The sequence below is a fragment of the Lynx rufus genome, unplaced genomic scaffold (assembly GCF_022079265.1).
Source record: "Lynx rufus isolate CCGP_SWC_20201006 ecotype Redwood Valley unplaced genomic scaffold, mLynRuf1.p SCAF_8, whole genome shotgun sequence".
Lineage (NCBI taxonomy): Eukaryota > Metazoa > Chordata > Mammalia > Carnivora > Felidae > Lynx > Lynx rufus.
In genome coordinates, this window is record NW_025814896.1 from 30,203,866 (window position 1) to 30,226,167 (window position 22,302).

At 40.6% G+C, this 22,302-nt stretch overlaps 1 protein-coding gene across 4 annotated transcripts in view; it reads left to right on the top strand.

Moving 5' to 3' along the window:
* ATRN (attractin) overlaps window positions 1-22,302 on the top strand; it is a 161,438-nt gene that overhangs the window by 41,893 nt on the left and 97,243 nt on the right. For all 4 annotated transcript variants that reach the window (XM_047067624.1, XM_047067625.1, XM_047067627.1 and 1 more), the window contains exons 4-7: window positions 4,444-4,572; window positions 9,564-9,769; window positions 10,861-11,029; window positions 21,499-21,589. In XM_047067624.1, the coding sequence (XP_046923580.1) occupies window positions 4,444-4,572; window positions 9,564-9,769; window positions 10,861-11,029; window positions 21,499-21,589 (595 nt within the window). The remainder of the gene's footprint in view (window positions 1-4,443; window positions 4,573-9,563; window positions 9,770-10,860; window positions 11,030-21,498; window positions 21,590-22,302) is intronic.

Below are 22,302 nucleotides of genomic sequence, written 5' to 3' on the forward strand. Positions count from 1 at the left end.
AGAGGTGGTAGTGGTGATGGAACAGGGAGAGTAGTTTTCCTTTCTGAGAACATCCTTCAACAGAACATTATTCCTTTTAAAGTTTTTTGTGTGTATGTGTTAATTCTTTTTTGGTGGGGGAGTGACATTGATAAGGCAGTTGTTTAGACTGTGATGAAGGGCTGTTAGAGGAGCCATGTGATGGCGTCGTCAGACCATGGCGCAGAGAGTAGTCAAAGGCAGGCACCTCTCAGGGTCTTGGACCTTCCTTTACCAGGCGGAAGTACAGACTCTGCCTCACCCTGCCACCGGGCTCTGACCCCTGACTTTAAAAATCTGGCTTGGGGCGCCTGGGTGGCGCAGTCGGTTAAGCGTCCGACTTCAGCCAGGTCACGATCTCGCGGTCCGTGAGTTCAAGCCCCGCGTCAGGCTCTGGGCTGATGGCTCGGAGCCTGGAGCCTGTTTCCGATTCTGTGTCTCCCTCTCTCTCTGCCCCTCCTCCGTTCATGCTCTGTCTCTCTCTGTCCCAAAAATAAATAAACGTTGAAAAAAAAAAAATCTGGCTTACCTTCCAATCTCCCAGCCTTTGAAGAGCGTCTGGTCTTGCAAGGAGACCTAGGACTGCTAGTAAACTTGGGTAGTGTAGTTGGTGAAGTCAGGGTGTGCCCCAGGTGTGTTCACAGAGCCCATGTCTGCCTGGCACCGTGATAATGAATATCTTTGAATAGCGATTTTCAAAAATGGTTCTGAACAGTGGTACTCTGTGTTTAAAATAAAGGTTATATAGAACCCCAGGGCAGGCAGTTCTTGATTTGCTCAAGTTGAAAAACTGGCTGCAACCTAAGCTGTGCTTGTGTGTATTTATCTACCTGGGGGCAGGAGGTGGGGGGGGGGTGGGAAGCAGCTCGGGGTGACAGTTGAATGGCATGCCTGCAGCATCACTTTCTCACCCACGCACTTTCCATTGCTTTGCATGCTGGGTTGAGGCTGCATTTGTATTCATTTACCCTGTAAAAGTTTATTTTTGTCATAAACCAGTTGTTTTATTTTCACACTGGGAGAAAGTAGCACATTCTAAAGCTGTCATAATGTCAGGTTTTCAGATATAAAGAAGCAAATGCCCAAGTCTCTCTGACAGTGGGGAAGCTGACCCCCTTTCTCCAGCATCATGGTCATCTAACATAGGTGGCCCTCGCACCCCTTCTGTGACTCTGTTCTTTCTCCCTCCATCCTTTCTACCGTTCGTCCTGCGCACTTAAATGTCCCCACCATATAAATAATAGATATTGTTAGCCATCATTTACTGAATACCTACTAATGTGAGGCAATCAATGTTTAAGCACTTCACGTGCTGTAATAGTTTCATTTTATTTTATCACTGGGGGGTGGATAGGATTTCTCTCCACGTGCATTTAGGACACTGAGGTTCCCAGATGTCTGTGACATGCCCAGTGATGTGGAGTGAGAATTGGCATTCCCTCTGGTCCTAAAGCTCATGCTAGGATAAGATTGCTGGGTTTTCCACATGTGACTGAGGCCCCGAGTCATCCTGGGCCAGTATTTCTTATGGGAAGATTGCTTTCAGCATATCTGTTTCTACATCACCCTCTTATAAGTACTTCCCCACTTAGCATTTCAAGGGATTCTGGTACATAAAACTGATGAAAGCAAATGTCACCTTTTCCAAGATGCCTTCCCTAACTGCCCTTTCTAAAGTAGCACCTTTTTTTCAAAATCTTTATTTTTGAGAGAGAGAGAAACAGAGAGAGGGAGACACAGAATCTGAAACAGGCTCCAGGCTCTGAGCTGTCAGCACAGAGCCTGATGCAGGGCTTGAACTCATGAACCATGATTTCATGACCTGAACTGAAGCCGGATGCTTAAATGACCCAGGTGCCCCCCCCCCCCCCGCCTTTTAAGTTTATTTCTTTATCTTGACAGAGAGAGAGAGAGAAAGCGAGCCTGTGCATGCATGCGTGAGCAGGGAAGGGGCATAGAGAGAGGGAAATAGAAAATCCCAAGCAGGCTTCACACTGCCAGCACAGAGCCCAATGTGGGGCTCGAACTCATGAGCCATGAGATCATGACCTGAGCCGAAACCAAGAGTTGGACACTTAACCAGCTGAGCCACCCAGGTGCCCCCCCCACCTTTTTTTTTTTAAGAGAGAACAGGAGGGGCAGAGGGAGAGAGAGAGAATCTTAAGGAGGCTCCATGCCCAGAGTGGGCCTTGAAATCATAACCCTAGGATCATGACTTGAGCTGAAATCAAGAGTTGGACACTGAACTGACTAAGCCAGGTGCCCCAGCGCCTTTGTTCTTTCACTGTTTTTTTCTTTTTATAGCATTTATCTCTGCTTGGTGTTACATATACACGCCTGTATGTGGGGGTGGGGGATATTTCTGGCCTTATTTGTTGTTTCTCTAATGTGACCTCCATGAGAGCAGAGGCTTCTTCACTGTTGTGTTCTGGTACCTAGAACAGTGTCTCACATGCGGTATCAGTGAATATCTGTGAGTTGAATACACAATGCAGAATGCTTCACTGTTTTGTAAACCCTGGAGTACCTACACAGTCCTAGAGTTTGTAGAATTCAGTCTAGGTATTCTTATTGAATGAAAATCCTGGCTCCTCTTCCTAACTTCCCGCTTCTCTATTCTCCCATTTCATTATTTTTATATGCACTTACCTAAATATGTGTAAATGTACACATATACTAGGTCCATTGTTTTGCATCTTGTTTTTTTCCCTACTTATCAGAATGCCTTGATGAGTTCCTTGTTCGTTCTGCAGAACTACCGGTATGGAATGATTGATGCATCTAACTCTCTGCAGATGAGCATTTAGGAGGTTTTCTTCTTCTTTAAAAAAAATTTCTTGGGGGGGTGCCTGGGTGGCTCGGTTGAGCGTCCCGACTTCGGCTCAGGTCATGATCTTGCAGTCCGTGAGTTCCAGCCCTGCACCGGGCTCTGGGCTGACCGCTCAGAGCCTGGAGCCTGCTTCTGATTCTGTGTCTCCCCCTCTCTCTGCCCTTCTCCTGCTCATGCTCTGTCTCTCTCACTCTCAAAAATGAATAAATGTTAAAAAAAATTAAAAAAAAATTTTTTTTTGTATTTAGGTCATCACTATACTCCATGTAGGGCTTGAACTCATGACCCTGAGATCAGGAGTCACATGCTGTACTGACCGAGCCACCCAGGCACCCCTAGGTGGTTTCCAATGTATTGCCATTCTGAATAGTGCTGCAGTGAGGGTGGTTGTATATTAGTCTTTGTGTACACGAGCAAGTGTTAGTTCTACAAAGAACTTAGAATTGCTAGGTCACAGTGAATGACCATTTAAGATTGTCATAGGCCCTTGAGGGAGTAGTTTACATGGTATGTGCTTTGGGAAAGCAGGGAGGCTAGTGCAGCTGGGGTTGAGTGACTGAAGGGAAGAGAGTAGTAATGAGATGTTTGTTCATTGTGTGGGGTTGTGTGTGTGAAGCAGAGTGCATAGGGCCTGGTAAGGATTAAGGTTTTCACTGAATGAGGTGTTGGTGGTGGTTGTGGTGGTGATAGTGAGTTGGTTATTGGGCAAAAGATGTGAGCATATGAAGAAATGCAAAAGGCAAGTAAACACAGGAAGAATGATTAACCTCAGGAATATAAAAGAAACTCAAAACCACAATATAAAAAAAATCACTTTTCACTTACCAGGTTAGCAAGGCTAATATAGGACTGGTACTTCTTCTTCTTGGCAGGTGAGGTAGGATGGACCTTTTTATTCTTTATTGATGAGATTTCAGATTGGTATATGGCTTCTGGAAAGCATATGGATCAAGAGCCTTAAAGCCATCATTTAGACCCTTTGATTTGATAGTTTTTAACACTCTCCAGACACCCAGCAAATACTATTGTGTGCTGGAATCCAAATGAGAGAGGAAATGCTTCTGGTGTATTACTTGTAAAATAGAATATAGGCTGTGATAATGGTATCAGGCAAAAAAAAGTACATCAGAATACTAATAGAGTTAAGATTGTGGGTGTTTAGCCAATTTATTTATTTATATTCTTACTTTTAATACTTTTCAGTAGTATATATTTGGCATTCATCAACTCATAAAGTTTGTTAGTTTCTGTAATTTTGAAGGTTTACTCAGTCTTTCAAAGAACCATTACAAACAGTTTTGTATACATAAAAAAAGAATAGGATGATTGATTTCAAATCTCATTAGAAATATAACCCAGGATAAAGGCAAGCCTAGGAAAGATTCAGATCTGTCCCGCTGAGGATTCAGAACTGGATCCAGAACTAACAGGGTGGCACTATGCATTTATCACAGGAATTTGCCCCTTTTCCTGGAAGTGTTTTTTTTTGTTTGTTTTTAATTATAAGGATGAATTCCAGTTTTGAATTTGTATGCCGCCATGTGACATGCCTGTTGAGTACGCTTCCCTTTATAAGAAATGTGTTTCCATTTCAGTGGCCTCATCGTTCCTGAGAGAGACGGCAACGAGACTGTCCCCGAGGTTGTTGCCACATCAGGTTATGCCCTGCTGCATTTTTTTAGTGATGCTGCTTATAATTTGACTGGATTTAATATCACTTACAAGTAAGATATTTAAGTCTAATCTTTGTGATTTTATGAAGAAACTTTACTCTTTGTTTTAACAATAATAATGACTAACATAGTTGAGGGCTGACAGTGTGCCAGGCATTGCACTAAGCAGTTTGCATGGATTTTCTCATTTAAAGTTCCTTCAAAAACTCATGAGGTATGGGCACTGTTTGTTCACTTGTTCTGTAATTGAGGAAACTGGTGGGAAATGGTAAAATACATTGTCACGGAGGTGGGACCACAATTTCATCCCAGCTCTAACTGCCTTTGAGCTTCTCCTGGAAGAGAGGGGCATTTTTCTGCTAATGGATAAAAACATTGGTTTTTTTTTTTGCTGAGTGCAATTTAACAGCTATTATTCATTTTCACTTACTCGGGTTGGCCCATTGATGAGAACTTCGTTGAGGTTACAAAGGAAATGCAGACAACAGACTTAGGCAGCTTTGGGAATTTGTTGTGATAGGAAAGAGGCTAACTTTTGGCTTTTCTTTTTTTCCTCTTAAATGCTTATTTTCATAAGTGGTTAAATTCATAAAGCACCCTAAGCAAAGGGTTTGTGCTGAAGAGCTTCTGTGGCCCACACAGCCTAAGATACTATTTGGGTTTTTACAGAATAAGTTTGCCAACTCCTGGCAGAGGCAGTAAGCTCCATGTATAACCGTTATGCTGGATTCTACTTCTGCCCATATTCTCAGGCTCTCCATATTCTCGTAGGCCTATTTAGAGCCAGCTCTACCTTGTTTGATATGGTGATTTAGCTTTTCAGGTGCCCGGGGTTGGTGACTTGGCAGCCTGGGCAGTGTATCACAGTACTAGCAAGGTGATTTTTAGTGACTCAGGCAGGCATAAAGGCTAGGTTGAGGGGAAAGACTGATGAGTCTGGTTGGGTACAAGTGAGATGTGTAAGCAGGACATTGATATTCAGATCTAGGGCCCAGAAGAGCTGCCAGAGCTGGGGATGTCATCTGGGAGTCACTGGCACGCGGACAGTGACTCACTGGCTTATGGGCCCGAGTGCACAGTGAGGAGAGGGACAGTAGAAGCAGCTAAGGGACAGAGGAATGCCAATGCGCTGTTTGTCACAGAAGCTCAGAAAAGAAAGTTTCAAGGAGGGAACTGGCAGCTAGGAGATTGGGTAAGCAGAGGGGGCCCTAGGTGACCCTAGCTCAGGAGGGTAAGGTCAGAGACCTGGTGGGGGCACAGTTCACAGTGGAAGGTTAGAAAGCCATGGCACTGCGTGGGACACTCAGCTCTAAAGGGGAGGGGAGAGGTTTAGGCCAGAGCTTTGCTTTGCTTTTCTTTTTTTTAAGTATTTATTTAAGTAATCTCTACATCCAGCGTGGGGATCAAACTCACAACCCCAGATCAAGAGTCAGGTGTTCTTCTGACTGAGCCAGCCAGGCATCCCCTTAGGCCAGGGCTTTTCAAACTGCACATGGCACTGAGATCTCCTAGAGGGCTTGTTAAGATGCAGATTCCTGAACCCTATCCAGAAACCGTAGTTCAACAGAGCTGGGGCCTGAGAATCCAAATTTCTGATAAGTTCCTGGTTGATGCTGCTGCTGCCTACCCATGGTCCACACTCTGAGTACCATTGCTCTAGCCATTCAACTAGGCCTCGTTCTGGGTTCCCTGTAGGTCCTTAGGCACAGTCTTAGCTCTTGCAAGCCCCCTCATAATAGCAGCCTTGAGGGAGAAGAGAAACTCCAGGGAGGGAGCACCCCTGGAGGGGGCGCAATTCAAGCACCCCTTGACATTGGAAACCCTTTGCCCTATCACTGGAGAGTTCTAGCTAGCTCTGTGACCAAGAAACACATGTTATTCTTACCCTGATTGGTTAAGGGAGCCTTCATCTCTCCTGGAGACCAGAATTAGTATTTATTTGTTAAGTGAAGGAAGGTTGAGGTTATCCTAAATTTTAATAGCTTCTTGGTTCCTAGATCTCTGTTCTTTAAAAAGGAGTCCTAAACCATTTTAGGGGTTCCAGACCCTTTGAAAAGCCAAATAAAACGATGATCTTTATTCCCAGAAGAATGCCTAGAAACACATACATAAAACATTGTTATTCTTTTTACAGGCATCTTCAAGTTGCACTGAATCCTAGCTTTGTTCTGACCGTAGCTGGGGGACCCTTGAGACTGGCTACCCACAGCTACTTAGATGTTCCCTGATTTTCCTTTAAAAGAAGAAAAAAATAGTTATATTTTATTTTCACACAAATTGACACTTCATTTTATTTCTGAGTCATATTTTAAGCACAGATAATTAGACCAATTTTTCTCATTACTCCAGTTTAGACATACAAACAGATGTTTTGATGTATTATTACCTGCCACTTTCACTTTTCAGAGATTAAAAAATGATGTTTGTGTTTTGAGATTTTTATGTAACTTTATTTATTTATTTATTTATTTATTTAGAGCACAAACAGATGAGGGGCAGAGAGAAGAGAGGTAGAATCTGAAGCAGGCTCTGTGCCATCAGCGCAGAGCCCCACGTGGGGCTTGAACTCACAAACCTTGAGATCATGACCTGAGCTGAGATCAAGAGTCAGACGCTTAACTGACTGAGCCACCCAGGCACTCCTATTTATTTAATTTTAAAGTTTATTTACTTATTCTGAGAGAGAGAGAAAGTGAGTGCAAGCACAAGTGGGGGAGGGGCAGAGAGAGAGGGAGAGGGAATCCCAAGCAGGCTCCTTGGTGTCGGTGTGGAGCCTGATGCAGGGCTCCAACGCACGAACTGTGAGATCTTGACCTGAGTCAAAACCAAGAATCGGACGCTCAACAGACTGAGCCACCCAGGCGCCCTGAGATTTTATGTAACTTTAGAGTGCTCACAGTTAATTTTTGGCACATGAGATAAACCTCTGCTTAAGGGCACTGGAGTGGGGAAGTTGAGGTGTAAGAGAGGCTGTTATATTTTCCTCCTTTAGTTCAAAAGGCGTTAAGGGTTACTCCCTTCTCTTCATTTTTCAGAACATTAGATTTTGGTTGAGTGCCATTCCCTTGTATATGGTTAATAAGTGTGGCAGTAGGAAATTCTAATTTGACATATTTTTGGTGTGAGGCACAGGGGTGCTCACACTGGCATGGCAGTGCTTTTACTACAGTTTTTTAATTTTTTTTTTTTTCAACGTTTATTTATTTTTGGGACAGAGAGAGACAGAGCATGAACGGGGGAGGGGCAGAGAGAGAGGGAGACACAGAATCGGAAACAGGCTCCAGGCTCTGAGCCATCAGCCCAGAGCCCGACGCGGGGCTCGAACTCACGGACCGCGAGATCGTGACCTGGCTGAAGTCGGACGCTTAACCGACTGCGCCACCCAGGCGCCCCAACTACAGTTTTATTTTAGGCCTTTTAGAAAAACGAAATGTGATTGTTGTAGCCATTTTACGATAACAAGTCCAATCTGAAATTTAAATTTTATTTTTTATAAACTTTATTTTTCATAAACTGTTGGCCTTGCAAAGACCTTTTTCTTTTAGAATTTAAAAAAAAAAGATTTATTTATTCATTCATTCATTCATTCATTCATTCATTCATTCATTTAGAGAGCCAGAGGGAGTGTGTGTGAGCAGGGGAGGGCAGAGAGAGAGGGAGAGAGAGAGAATCTCAAGCAGGCTCCACACTGTGAGTGCAGAACCCGATGCAGGGGCCCAAACCCATGAACTGTGAGATCCTGACCTGAGCCAAAACCAAGAGTTAGACACTCAACCAACTGAGCCACCCAAGCACCCCAAAGGCCTTTTTTTTGAAAAAGATGAAACTGAAGCTTCACTTCCGTGTTTGTATTATTACAGAGAGACAGTAGGCACCTCTTGGTAGAGGCCTACAAGAATGTTATTTAGCTTTTCTAACCAAATACTTTGTGTACTTAATCAGCTTACTGGGGCTTCAAAAGTAGGCATACACATTTCTTTCGTTATAATTATATAGATTATTAAAATACTGTATACAAATATAGAATTTTATAAATATGTCATAAACTGATATTTCAGTGTAGGTGTGAACATTAATTAGCTTTTTTTTTTTTAAGTTTATTTATTTATTTTGAGAGGCAGAGTACAAGCAGGGGAGGGCCAGAGAGAAAGGGAGAGAGAGAGAATCCCAAGCAGGCTCCACACTGACAGCACAGAGCCCAACGCAAGACTCAAACTCACCAACTATGAGATCATGACCTGTGCCGAAACCAAGAGTCGGGCACTTAACACACTGAGCCACCCAGGTGCCCCTAATTAGCTTGTTTTTAATAGCTGATTCCTAATTTTCTGACATGCTTTGCTGCAAAATTTCTTTTTAGTTTTCTGTATAGGCCTTAGAAGAAATCTGTGCTCTTAAAAGTATCTTGATAGTTTGGTTATTGTCCCCTCCTTTAAAATCTGAATTATGTCTTTTCAGAATGCTGACAATACAGTTATCTTAAAGTCATGTTATTATGAGACACATTATAGTTAAGCTGTTGAGTGAAACTGGTCCTTCCTTTTTCTTCTGTCTGACATGAGTAGATAAACTTACTGAGGAATTTTAAATACACCAATCCGGTCAATAATCTTATATTCTCTGAACTCTCAGAGGTATATGTATCATGAAGATGGTATAATGTATCGTTAGCCGTTTGTTTCATCCTTTTCCTCCAAACTTGTAGCCTCATTTCCTAATGCTCGTCACTGATGGGGCCACCAAGAGCAGCATAGTCTTCCCACCCTTGAGAAGTTAAATGTGGACATTTTGTAAGAATTTCTTCTCCCTAAGTAAGTTTTTTAACTTGTCTCTTCTTATGAGAATCCAACAGGGTTGATATGCCCTAGTTATGCAGTGTTGAGTGACCCCACTTTGGCTGAAAGGTAAGTACTGCCATTATGCTCATGAATGAACTGGAGAGCCAGTGACAGATAGTCTTAAACCTTGTGTAGGCAGAAGTTTTGCTAAATTATTTGAAGCGTTGCTTTGTGTTGATTTAATTTTCCCCAACTGTTTTTTAGTTTTGACATGTGTCCGAACAATTGCTCAGGCCGAGGAGAATGTAAGATCAGTAATAGCAGCAACACTGTCCAATGTGAATGTTCTGAAAACTGGAAAGGTGAAGCATGCGACATTCCTCATTGTATAAACGACTGTGGTTTCCCTGATCGAGGCATTTGCAATTCAAGTGATGTCAGAGGATGCTCCTGCTTCCCAGACTGGCAGGGTAGGAGCTTCTTTTATCTTTGCTCTTCTTCCAGTTTACCGCATCTTCCTAGTTCCTTATGTTCTACATTGACTTTATTCCTTGGGTATATATCATATATATATGTTAATATATATATATGTATATATATATATATATAAAATATATGTTAATATGTAGCATTTAAGTTTTTGCATCTCTTTATTCAGATTCTTACAAATCTTTGAATTTCACAGATGTGTGGTTGTGGTCTCTTGAGAATTGTGGAGGGATTTGACATTCTTTGCAATTCATTCATGAAAGTTTGAGGGCTTGGTCTCAACCTTAAGAAGATATAGCAGAGAACCAAGCTGGGAGGTGGGACAAAAACTAATAGTATCTCTCAGATACTTTCAATAAATTCCAAAAAAAATTGGAAATTGGGGTCTATTATATAATAGAATCCTAAAATAGTCAGTGAGTGGAATTATCTGCAGATAGAGATTATTAAAGAAATTGTAGCAAATTCTTTCAGGGAATCTATGATAACAGCTGTTACTGATTTAGTAATTTTCTTTATACATTACCCTTTCTACCAAGCACTTTTATTTTGAAAGGAAATGTGCTTGTTTAATGCTTTGTGCGGTTTGGCCGACATCAAAGGGTTAAGTAATTGAAGTATTTGAGTACCTCCCACTGTGCACAGCTTTCAGCAGGAGCCACACCCCCAACAGTGGAGTTTCTTGATTTTCCAGGAAATGGATAGTTTCTATTATTACTCCTGGGACTAGTCTTTAAATTTTAGTCTGAAAGTTTTTCATTTGAATTAATAATTCCTTTGTCCGGTCTTTCCTCTGAGAGCTGCTTAAGCAAGTATTTCATTACTAAAAAATCCTAACCTGGATATGGTCAGGTCATAATTAGAAAAGTGTGTGATTTTCAATTTTATTGGAGATGACCCTTGGTCACTAGCTTTGAGTGAATTGAAAGCACGAATTAAAGGACTTTGATATTTAGATGCTAAAGGAAAGCTAAGTATACTTTAGATATTTGTTACATTTATATGATTAAAACTTGAAATGCAGTAATTTTAAAGCTGCATTTTGTGAATCTAATTTATTCTGTTTTATTAGGTCCTGGATGTTCAATTCCTGTACCAGCTAACCAGTCATTTTGGACTCGAGAGGAATATTCTAACCTAAAGCTCCCCAGAGCCTCTCACAAAGCTGTGGTCAATGGAAATATAATGTGGGTTGTTGGAGGATATATGTTCAACCACTCAGATTACAACATGGTTCTAGCGTAAGTTGTTTTAAACATTTTTGCAAGAAGCTGACTAGTTTTCCATTTCAAAAATTTATAAAGTAGAGATAAAAAGAAAAGAAATCATCAGTAATTCCATCACCCAGAAAATCACTGTTAATATTTTGGTAGTGGTGTTCCAGAATTTGTTTGACATATCCTTAGTTTTTGAAGCTGGGAGGCACAAAGAATGTGTTTTTATCATAAGTAGTAATTCATCTTTTCTAGATACCATCTCTCATATTTTGTTTTAGGTACACATGGGGGGGCTCTACAAAAATTGGGGGTTATTTTACCTCTTATTTTAATTAGCTTATCTGTAGGTCACATGGTTTGCATTTATAGTTTTCTAGAGGAAATTATGCTATTGTCTAATACTTGACCCAGTGTTCAAGGTCTCCTGCTGGTCCCATGCTGTTCATCTTGAAAGGAGAATATATATTATCACAGTGGAGTTATGAAGTTAGTTATGAAGATTGACTTTGGGGAGAAATTTATGAACATGTACTCATGCTGATTTTATGCCCTGGAGATTTTTTCTAGGGATTTTTTATTAATGAAGATTGTCAAAAACCAGCATCTGTTCTTTAAGGGATTCTGGAACTATGGCAGCAGTGGCATAGTTTCTGAATCCCCCAAGTAGTCATTAAAGCACACATGCAACTAGGATAGCAGAATGGAAAAAAACAACAACAACAACACATGAGTAACAAAACAAAGCTTGGTCAGAAGTTATCTACACAGATGGGTGGGGCTAACCCATTGACAGCTCCAGAACCTGTGTGGTATTGCCATCTGTGTAGGAATAAGCAAAGGGGAGCAAGGGACTGACTGACAGGCTCCAGTATACCTAGAAGAAGCTGCTTTGAGAACAGCAGCTGGAGCTGGAAAGATTTGCATATTCTAGTACTGGGTAAGCACAAGGGATCTATAGTAGGATCTGAAGGGGCTAGAACAGTTTGTGCCTTATTAGCTCTCTGAATGAACTAGGCAGATTTTCTTTGCAGGAGAAAGTTCCACACTGAGGAGAAACCACTGGGAATAGAATTCAAATTGAACAGGACAGTGACAATAGAAAAAAAGGAAAAGGGTGTCCAGATAACAGTCAGGGAGGGGAACAGAGCCAGGATAGTTCAACAAGTAAGCTGCCATGTGTTTGAACACACACTGTTAGCAACAGAAGAGTGAGCTGGAGAGCTGAGAAATTAGGAAGTCAATCCTAACCCAGGCCCCTCCTGTACAAGTTTGGGAAAAAACTAGTTTTGCTTAAAATTGAGCAACAGAAAAAAAACGTATGAAGTTATTAATGACCTAGAAAAATAAAAGTTAAAGTAACATAGAATAAAGAGACCAAGGAGTAAGATAACCCCCCCGCCTTTGTACACGAAAGCGTACTAGAAAAATATACTCTCCAAACTGATGAAAATGGTAAGTTAGAATTCCCAGACAAGCTAAAATGCAGGAAGACAATGATGCGAGATATGAAAGAACAGTAGAATCAGAAGTAGAAAAATCCAGATATGAGTTGATAGAAGTTAGGAAAGAATTTTAAAGTATCTCAGAATTAAAGACGAGCCTAGGAGGAACACAGTAAGTAAGCACAATAGAAACTCCTTTAGTAATAGAATATGAAAAAAGAAATTATTAAAAATCACAAAGGAATGAAGGTAAGTACAGTTTAAAACCCTGGACATTATATATAAAACAAACATGAGAAAACTGTGAAAAGGAGGGAGAAGGCAGTCTGGCTAGGGACCTCGGGACCCAAGGAATGATGTAACAGTAGATTCCATGGGTTTTCTTTTTGTCTCATATATCCCAGATTTGATGTTGGAAAAAGCAGCAATCTGAAAATGCCAATAGACACAAGCCGAAAAAGCCTCAAGAAAAAGCCTACCTATTCTCTCTAGCCCAACGACTAGGAAAAGGGCAGCTTAGCAAGACAGAAAACTGTAAGACACAAATAACCACTCTGCTGCAGTCAAACACCACAGAAAGAACTGTGGCCCCACCCTCATCCCTGTCAGCAAAGTCTGAGTGTAGAGTCTAGATTTCTGTTCCTGCCAGGGTGTGGTGAGGTGCTGCAACCCTCCACCCCCACCCCACTGCCAGTATTAGAGAAGGCCTAGTGAGGAGCTGGGCCTTTCTTCTCTTCCAGGCAAGAATGAGGCCTCCCTCACCCATGTGATGTCAGTGGAGACCGCGTGGGGAGCCTGGCAGTAATGAGTTGGCCTTCCCTCTTCCCCACTCGGGTGACAGAGGAGGCCTGCTATAACAGTAGATTTAAATAAGATCCGGAGGCTCATGTCATGACACCCAAAATGTTCAGATTCAATCGAAAATCATTTCTCATGCAAAGAGCCAGGAAAATCTCAACTCGAATGAAAAAAAAGCAGTTGAGTTGCTGACAGCAGGATGACATAGATAATAGAATTATCTGACAGGATTTTAAAGCAGCCATTATAAAAATGCTTCAGTGTACAATTATAGACATACTTGAAACAAATGAATAATAGGGTCTCACCAAAGAAATCGAAGATATAAGGAAGAATAAGATGGAAATTTTAGAACTGAAAAATACAGTAACCAAAACAAAAATCTCAGTGGACAGTATCAACAGCAGAATGGAGAGGACAGAGGAAAGAGTCCGTGAATCTGAAGGTAGAACAACAGAAGTCCCTCAATCTCATCCAGAGAGAAAATAGAGTATTTTAAAAATGAGCAGAGCCTCAGAGACCTGGGGACTATAACAATAAATCTTAGCATTTCTGTCACCAGGGAGTCCTAGAAGGAGAAGAGCAAGAGAGAATGTCTGAAAAAGTATTTGAAGAAACTATGGCCGATAGTTGCCTAAATTTGGCAGAAGACATGCGTGTACATGCAAGAAGTTGGGCGAACTCCAGCAATCCTGGACTCCCACAGGGGTTCACAGTCCATTGATTTTGCCCCAGTCTTTCTCATTCTCCCGCTCAGGCATCATATTTCTCTTCATTTTTCAAATCTCTACCACACTGTCTCCTGTTTTCATTCTCAGCCAATTACCTTGCTTCCTGTTTCTGTTTTGAAAGGTAAAAGTTATCTGAAGAGAACTTCCACGAACTCCCGCCACCACATGTAGCCATTACCCACATCTGTGCTCATTTATTCTGTCCTCTGTTTCTGTACATCAGCACTGCCCAGTGGGTCACTGTCACTAGCCATTTGTGGTTATTGAGCGCTTGAAATGTGACTAATGTGACCAAGGAGTTGAATTTTAAATATTCAGTTCTGAGTCCTCATCTTACTTGGTCTTTCACCAACATTTGATAAAACTAGTCCATGCCTCCTCTTGTAAACCTTTTCTTCCCTTGGCTTCCAGGGCTCCACAATCTCCTGATATTTGTTCCCACTATTTATTCCTTTGCAGCCTCTTTAGCCGGTTCTTCTTCAGCGGACTGACTTCTGAATGATGCTGTGTCCCAGGGCTCAGCTCTTGGCCCTCTTCCATGAGAGTATATATTCACTCTCCTGGTGATCTCATCTAATATCTTGGCCTTTATGTTGGTGACCCCCAATTTTATGTCTGCATCCTAGCCTTTTCATCTGAACCCTTATCTCCACCTCTTTATTTGACATCTCAATCTTTTGGCTATCTCAGAGGCATCTTAAACTGTATGTGTCCAAAACTGATCTTTCCTCCTGGCCAGCTCTTGCCCCAGATGACCCTATCTCAGTTAATGACCACTTCATACTTCTATTTGCTTAACACCCAAATTTTGGAAGCCTTCCTTGACTTCTTGTTTTTTCACATCCCATGTCAGTATGTATATTAGTTATCTATTGCTGCACGACAAACGACTACAAATTGAGCAGCTTAAAACAACACCCATTTATTACCTCATAGTTTCAGCTGGTCGAGAGTCTGGGCGTGGCTTAACTGGGTGCTCCGCAATCATAGTGTCACCTGGCCTTTGTTCTCATTTAGAGGTTCTGCTGGGGGGAAAGTCCACTTCCAAGCTCACTAGGGCTGTTGGCAGAATCCACTTCCTTGTGGTTATAGCCCCAGCTTCTTGCTGACTGTCAAGTAGAGTCTGCTGTCAACTCCTAGAGGCCGCCCGCAGTTTCTTATCACTTTGACTTCCCTAGTGTGGCTGCTTGCTTCATTAGGTCACAAGGAGACTCTCTAGACTGAGTCTGCTGGTAAGACGGATGTCATGGAAATGACATGTCACCATCTTTGCCACGTTCTGTTGGTTAGAAGCAAGTCATAGATCCTGTCCACACTGGAGGGGAAGGTAAGGTATTATACATGGGCATGAATACCAAGAAGACGAGATCATGAAGACCACCGCCCCAGTGTCTGTCTGCTACCATATGTCAGCAGACATTGTTAGCTCTACTTTTATTTATTTTTATTTTTTTAACATTTATTTATTTTTGAGAGACAGAGGCAGAGCATGAGCAGGGGAGGGGGAGAGAGATACAGATTCTGAAGCAGGCTCCAGGCTCTGAGCTGTTTGTTAGCACAGAGCCCGATGCGGGGCGCCAATTCATGAACTGCGAGACCATGACCCAAGCTGAAGTTGGACACTCAACCGAATGAGCCACCCCGGCGTCCCTTGTTAGCTCTACTTTTAAAATCTATCCCCACTCTGTTTTTCACTGTTTCTAGTGCCACTGCCCTGAGAAGTAGGGTAAAATTAAAGGTCTGAAAGTGATTGTCTCTTCTGCTATGATACTAGATACTATGAGAGTCAAGTATTCTACCATTGATGTGATTTTTACCCCTGTATTTGGCATTATCGTCTCTCAAAGCAAAAAATCTGGGAATGACTTTGATACTTCCTCTCCTTCACCTCCTCATATCCTAATCTCCTATGGAGCCCACTAAATACATGTTATATTCACTCTTTCCTCTCTGTGCCCAGCCTGCCACTATCTCTCACCTAAGCTTTAGCAGTAGATTCCTAGCACGTCTGTTTCCATGCATTCCTCTTAATTCACTTTTTAAATACCAACTGTTATGATTTTTTTAATATAGTGTAGATCATATAATTTACTACCTTCTTACAACCTATCAGTGGCTTTTCCCATTGGACATAATGGGCCTACCTCATCTGACCACTGCTTACCTTCCCAGACTCAACTTGTTCCTTTCCCACCTCCCCAGCCTTGTTTGTTTGCCTAAAACTGTGTGCTCACCCCTCCCTCAATCCAGATTCTCCTTGCTGTTGTACCCCTTGCTGTTTTCTTCTCACCCTTTAGATCTCAGTTAACTGTCCCACAAGAGATCTTCCCTGATGATCATCCAGTTCAGACAGGCTCTCCCTGTTCTTTTTCAGAATTGCCATTTCTTTTAGAGCAGTGTTCATCATTTTTAATGCTACGTGTGCCCCTTGTGCTTCTCAGATTTTGCCTTTTCTATTATACATTCTCCATGGTTAGAGACCTTGTTTGCTCACTCAGCTCAGGGCTTCGCTCGTAGAATGAGCTTAAATAAGTATTTACCAGGTGAGTGGGAGAGTAAGTGAATTCTTTGCTTCCTTCACAAATATCTGTTCCTAGAAATATTAATGTCACCTCTCGCTTTTATTTGACTGGTGTACCTCATATGCCACGTTTGTTTTTTAGATTGTAACATTTTTTCTTCTTGTACTTGATCAGAACATGATTTTTATAGCTTTATGTATTTCATGTAAATATTAATACAGTTTCAAATACAATCTTACTAACTCATGAAAGGTAAATATAGTGACTCCTTTTAGACGAAGTGTTTCTGGAACTTACATTATAAACTTAATCATCATTTATACTCTTACATAACCATATTTCAGCAATTGAACTTACTATTTTTCCCACAACCCTGTTAACCCAAAACTTCTAACTTGCGTTAAAAAGCAATGCCCATTTTATGTCACCTAGGAGTCGTCTTGGGAAACAAATGGTCTTTGTCTACAGGGTTAAGATTTCCAATTGAAATTTTATCACTGAATTTTCTTCCCTTAAGCAAAAAAGAGTTTAAAAACATTATTTGCGTGGGGCTTCTGGGTAGTTCAATTGATTAAGCGTTGGACATCGGCTCAGGTCATGATATTGTGGTTTGTGAGTTTGAGCCCCACATCAGGCTCTGCTGACAGCTCAGAGCCTGGAGCCTGCTTCCAAATCTGTGCCTCCTTCTCTCTCTGCCCCTCCCTGCTCACACTCTGTCTCTCTCTCAAAAATGAATAAACATTAAAAATATAAAAAAAAATTTTTAAAGTAGGATATTGAGTAGCAGATAACCAAATACCTAATCCAGTAAACTCCTTTTTTTTTTTTTTAAAGTGTATTTATTTTGAGAGAGACAGAGACAGCACAAGCAAGGGAGGGGTAAAAGGGAGGGAGAATTCCAAGCAGGCTCTGCACCATCAGCATAGAGCCCATTGTGGGGCTCGAACTTGTGCAACTGTGAAATCATGACCTGAGCCAGATGCTTAATGGACTGAGCCACCCAGGTGCCCCCAGGAAACTTTAAAACAGATTCACAGAAACAGTAAGACTGACCCCCTGTTCTGCCCCATAGAAACCATGTGGGTGAGATTCTGAGAGTTCTCACAGTCCCAAATCTGAAAGAAGCAAACTGAATGAGTATCATTGTTGTTTCACCCTCTTAATTAAAGAGTCAGAGAAATTAGAAATTGTTGCTGAGGAGGATTGGGTGAAAAGAGGGAAAATCAATTGAATGGCTGACTCTCTCTGTCCAGAAGTCAAGGCTTCTTTTAATTTGGGATATGCATTGACCACTGGGGTAGGAGACTTAAAATCTCAGAGGAGAGCAGAGTCTGGGTAATTTATTCTAATAGACTGCATACTCCTCCATCTGAGCCCCAGCATGTCCTCAGACTTCAGAAAAGTGGATAGAAGATGAAATACCAGCTCTCACAATAAAGCTAGGATGGAAGGATAACTTGTCTTAGATATTCCAGAAAAAGAAGAAATCACCCACACTTTATAAATGTCTGGAGGGCAATGTCTAATCACCAGCAAGATGAAAGAAATGATGTTGTAGCTAACACATCATATTCTATGATGGAAAAATAAAGAGGAAGAAAACAGCTTGTAAATGCTGTCAACTATCATAGAGGAAAAATAAGGAGATTCCTTCCAGCTGCTGCATGCTGCACGTCAACTTAATGAGGATTTGAATTCAGAAAAACAAACTGAGAGACAGGAAAATAACAACAATGAGATGAAATGGGAGATTACACATTTAAGGAAATGTAAATAAATTATATACAGCAAAAACTAGAAAGAAAATTGAATTACTGACAGCTTTATAGACATTCCAGCGAATACAGGTTGAAATAATTAGAAAAGCAAAGACACATGGAAGACAGGAGATCCAATATAAAGATAATTGCTGTCGCTGAAGAAAAGAACCTAACAAATAGGACAAACGGATTGAAATAGAACAAGAGGTTTCAGGAAAATTGTGTAGCTGTTCAACAAGACCTGATTTGATCAAGTTATTGAACTTTTAGGATAAAGGACAAATTATAGGATGGAAAGCCTCTCAGGTAGTTCTGTGCCTCCTCTGGCTGGGCTCATGTTCAGCCTCCACAGAGCCTTTGCCATGGTCTTCGGATGGTCAGACACTGTGATTGGAATACCAGGACCCTGTGGGTGGTGGAGCCTGTGTCCTGTGCTGTGATTGTCATTGTGATAGCAGCCATCAAGGAGAGGTTTGTGAGAGAGATGGCTGCAGTTCTGAAAGACACCTGCTTCTGAATTCCTGAAGTTTGTCTTTGCTTATCTGTGTGTCCAGGTCTTAGAACTAGTTGTTCAATATTCTGTTATCTTGAACTGAGCTCCCAGAAGAATTTATTTAGTGCTTGGAATTTCTTATGTTTTATTGCATCAATATTGTTCTTGCCTTGCGTTTGCTTTTCTGGGTTGTGAAAAGAGTCACAGCCTGTTATGTAAGAACTTTGGCTTGTTCATCTGTGCCAGGTTATTGGGACCTGCCAGTACCTTAGTGTCTCTGACAGGCTCTTGAGCTGACTCATTGACTATGAGGAACAAAATGCATAAGATACAGATTGAGCACCCTCTGTGTCATTTGAAAGAGAAGTAGATTAAATCATCTAGGGGTTTGGGCGCTCTCTGTTTCTTTCCTCTTTCAAGCTTACAGACAGAACATTAGGTATATTAGTATTTTTAGAAGCCATGCCAGTCCTGAGGAAAGACCTCTCACAACCAGAACTCCATAAAAGTATTATAGTGGTATGCAGTCCATTTTGTAAAGACATTACCCTGGATGGATTTTAGTTATTTCTACCTAAGTAAAATATAATAGTGTGACTTTAAAAAAGAATAGAGAGAGAAAGGAGGAGAGAGAGGGAGAAGGAGAGAGAATGAGAATGAGGCTTCCAAACAGGAGAGCAAGCCACATGAAAGGGGGAAAAATCAGACTAGCCTTGGGCTTCTCCATAGCAACATTCACTGCAGTATTTTTCAAGGGAGCAGCATCTGCAAAGTTCTAAAGGCAAGAAAGGATGGCCCAAGATATTATACCCAGCCAAGATGTCATTCAGCTGTAAAGCTAGCAAGCAGGTATTCTTTTTTTTTTTTTTCTTTTATGTTTTATTTATTTTTGAGAGAGAGACAGAGTGTGAGCAGGGGAGGGGCAGAGAGAATGAGACACAGAATCGGAAGCAGGCTTCAGGCTCTGAGCTGTCAGCACAGAGCCCAATATGGGGCTCAAACCCATGAACAGTGTGATCATGACCTGAAGCAAAGTTGGACACCCAACCTTGACTGAGCCGCCCAGCTGTCCCCCAAGCAGGTATTCTTAAACATGAGAGAATTTAGGGAAAGGAGCACATATGAGCTCCACTAGAAGAAAAAACCACTCAGCAGCAAAATTAGGTATTAAAGACTCAAGGAGAAGTTGTGGTAAGAGGACGGTGAGGAGATTGCTTCAGCTAAAATACAGATCCAGTGCTAGAGAACTATGGTATCACAGTTACAGAATGGAGTGTGACTGTTACAAACTGGGACAGTGTAAAAATTACATAACAAAAATTGGGAGAAAAAATGGGAGGAAATGTGAGTGCTAAGGTTTTCAACTTTCAAAGCAGGAAGTTAATGGATTCTGTCCAAAATTAACCTAATTTTGTATGTAACTTAAAAACTAAAGTGAATCCAACCTCTAAATAATTTTTCATGTATTTTTAAAAATGTGGAATATTTAAAAAACACATAAAGTAATAACTGGTATTAATATATTATTCAGTAAATGTCCCCATTTTGTTTTAGATCATGTATAAAATAAGACAAAAGGAAAGGTCTAGAAAAGAATAATGAATACTAATGCATACACCACCTAGGTTAGGAAATAAGGCATTCCTAACATAATTAAAGATCCCCACATGTTCCACCCCATCTCAGAGATGATCAGTATCCTGATGTTGTATCATTTGTTCACATACACGTCTTTATACTTTTGATAGATATGAACATATATTATGATTAATAAGTTTTCTGTTTTTAGTCATTATAGAAACAGTATTCTGTAGTTTGATTTTTTAGCTTAGGATTGTTTTGACATTTATGTTTAGAATGTGTTGTTTGAGTGTATTTATTTTTCACTCTATAATTTTATTATATAGACATAATCCTTTTTCTATTGGTGGACATTTATTTGTTTCCTTTTTTTGCTACTTTGTTGATAAAACTTTCTTCTTTTTTCTTGTTTACATAATAACTTTTCATAATAAAAAAACTTGGATTATTCAGGGAAACATAGAAAATAAACATTTATTTAAATAGAACAATAGCATTAGTTTCTTTTTGACTTCTTTTTTCTATTAAATTATATATAAATTGACGCTATTTAAAGTATCAACTGTAGCATGATCCCCTTTGTATAAATATATATTGTCAGTGTGTTTTTCTATGTATATGCATCAAAAATGTCTGGAATGATGTTTACTTAGTGTTTGTATTTTAAAAGTCTTTAAATGAGTCCATAAGTGTAATTGAAATGTTAAATGATAATCCAGCTTCCTTGAAAATACGACTTTAAAAAAATCAATTAGATAAAGTAAAGGAAAAGTCGGGAGTTTTCTTTTACTTAATTACCATTCCTTTTTCAGTACCTGTCTTCAATTTCACATGATTAAATGAAAGAGAAGTTATGGCAGTAAATGTCCCTTGAGTATCATGCAACTTGCAAGTAATTTAGACTGCGTGTAGAGAGGTTTTCAGGAAGCATTAGAAACTTCCAGTAGATTTTTTTCCTCGTCTTAGGGCTGTGCAGCCCAGCCTTGCTTCCCAAGCTCTGATATGCCCCCATGGACCCAGATGTTAGGTTTGTTTGTTTGTAGAGGTGCCTTCTTGTATGCATGGCACATTTAATTAGCGTCTCCAAACTGTATTATATCACAAATAAAAAAGTATAAGATACTCTGTTTTGTCATTTGGGTGAAAATATGATGTTTGTTTTGTAGGTATGACCTTGCTTCTAGGGAGTGGCTTGCCCTGAACCGTTCTGTGAACAATGTGGTTGTTAGATATGGCCATTCTTTAGCATTATACAAGGTAAAATGTCTCCACTCTGTACTAAGCTAGAAACTCAAGTCTTCCACACTTACTTTTTATTGTATTATGTGATTGAAAAGCTATGTAATGTTGGGTTTTTGTCTCTAATCTTTTTTATTGTGGTAAAATACACATAACATGAAATTTACCATCTTAACCATTTTTAAGTGTACAGTTCAATGGTATAAAATACATGCCTAATGTGCAACTATCACCACCATCCATCTCTGTAACTCTTTTCATCTTGTAAAACTGCAACTCTATGCCTACTAAATAGTAACTTCCCATCCCACCCCCACCCCCCACCCCCAGCCCCTGGCAACCACCATTGTACTCTCTGTCTCTATAATTTTGACGTCAGTGTTGGTTTTTAGTTGGGGGAAAACTTACCATTCGTGGGATATGGGGAGCTATTTAATTGGCTAGGTTGGAAGTGGAAATTAAAGTTGAAACCAATTTAACCTGAGAGATTTTAATGGACTCAAATTATACTGGGGTATTATGATTATAGTACTAAATGGTGAGAAATTTATACTGTATAAATTAGCTTTTATGTTCATTAGCAAGTTTAGCCAAGAATAGCCACCTTGCAATATAACTGAATAATCACTTTCATTTCCTTGTTTTTGTGGTTTATGGTAGGATAAGGGAACTTTTCAACTTTATCTTCCCAACACATTTATACCGTTAGAGATCTTGTATGAGGAAGTCCA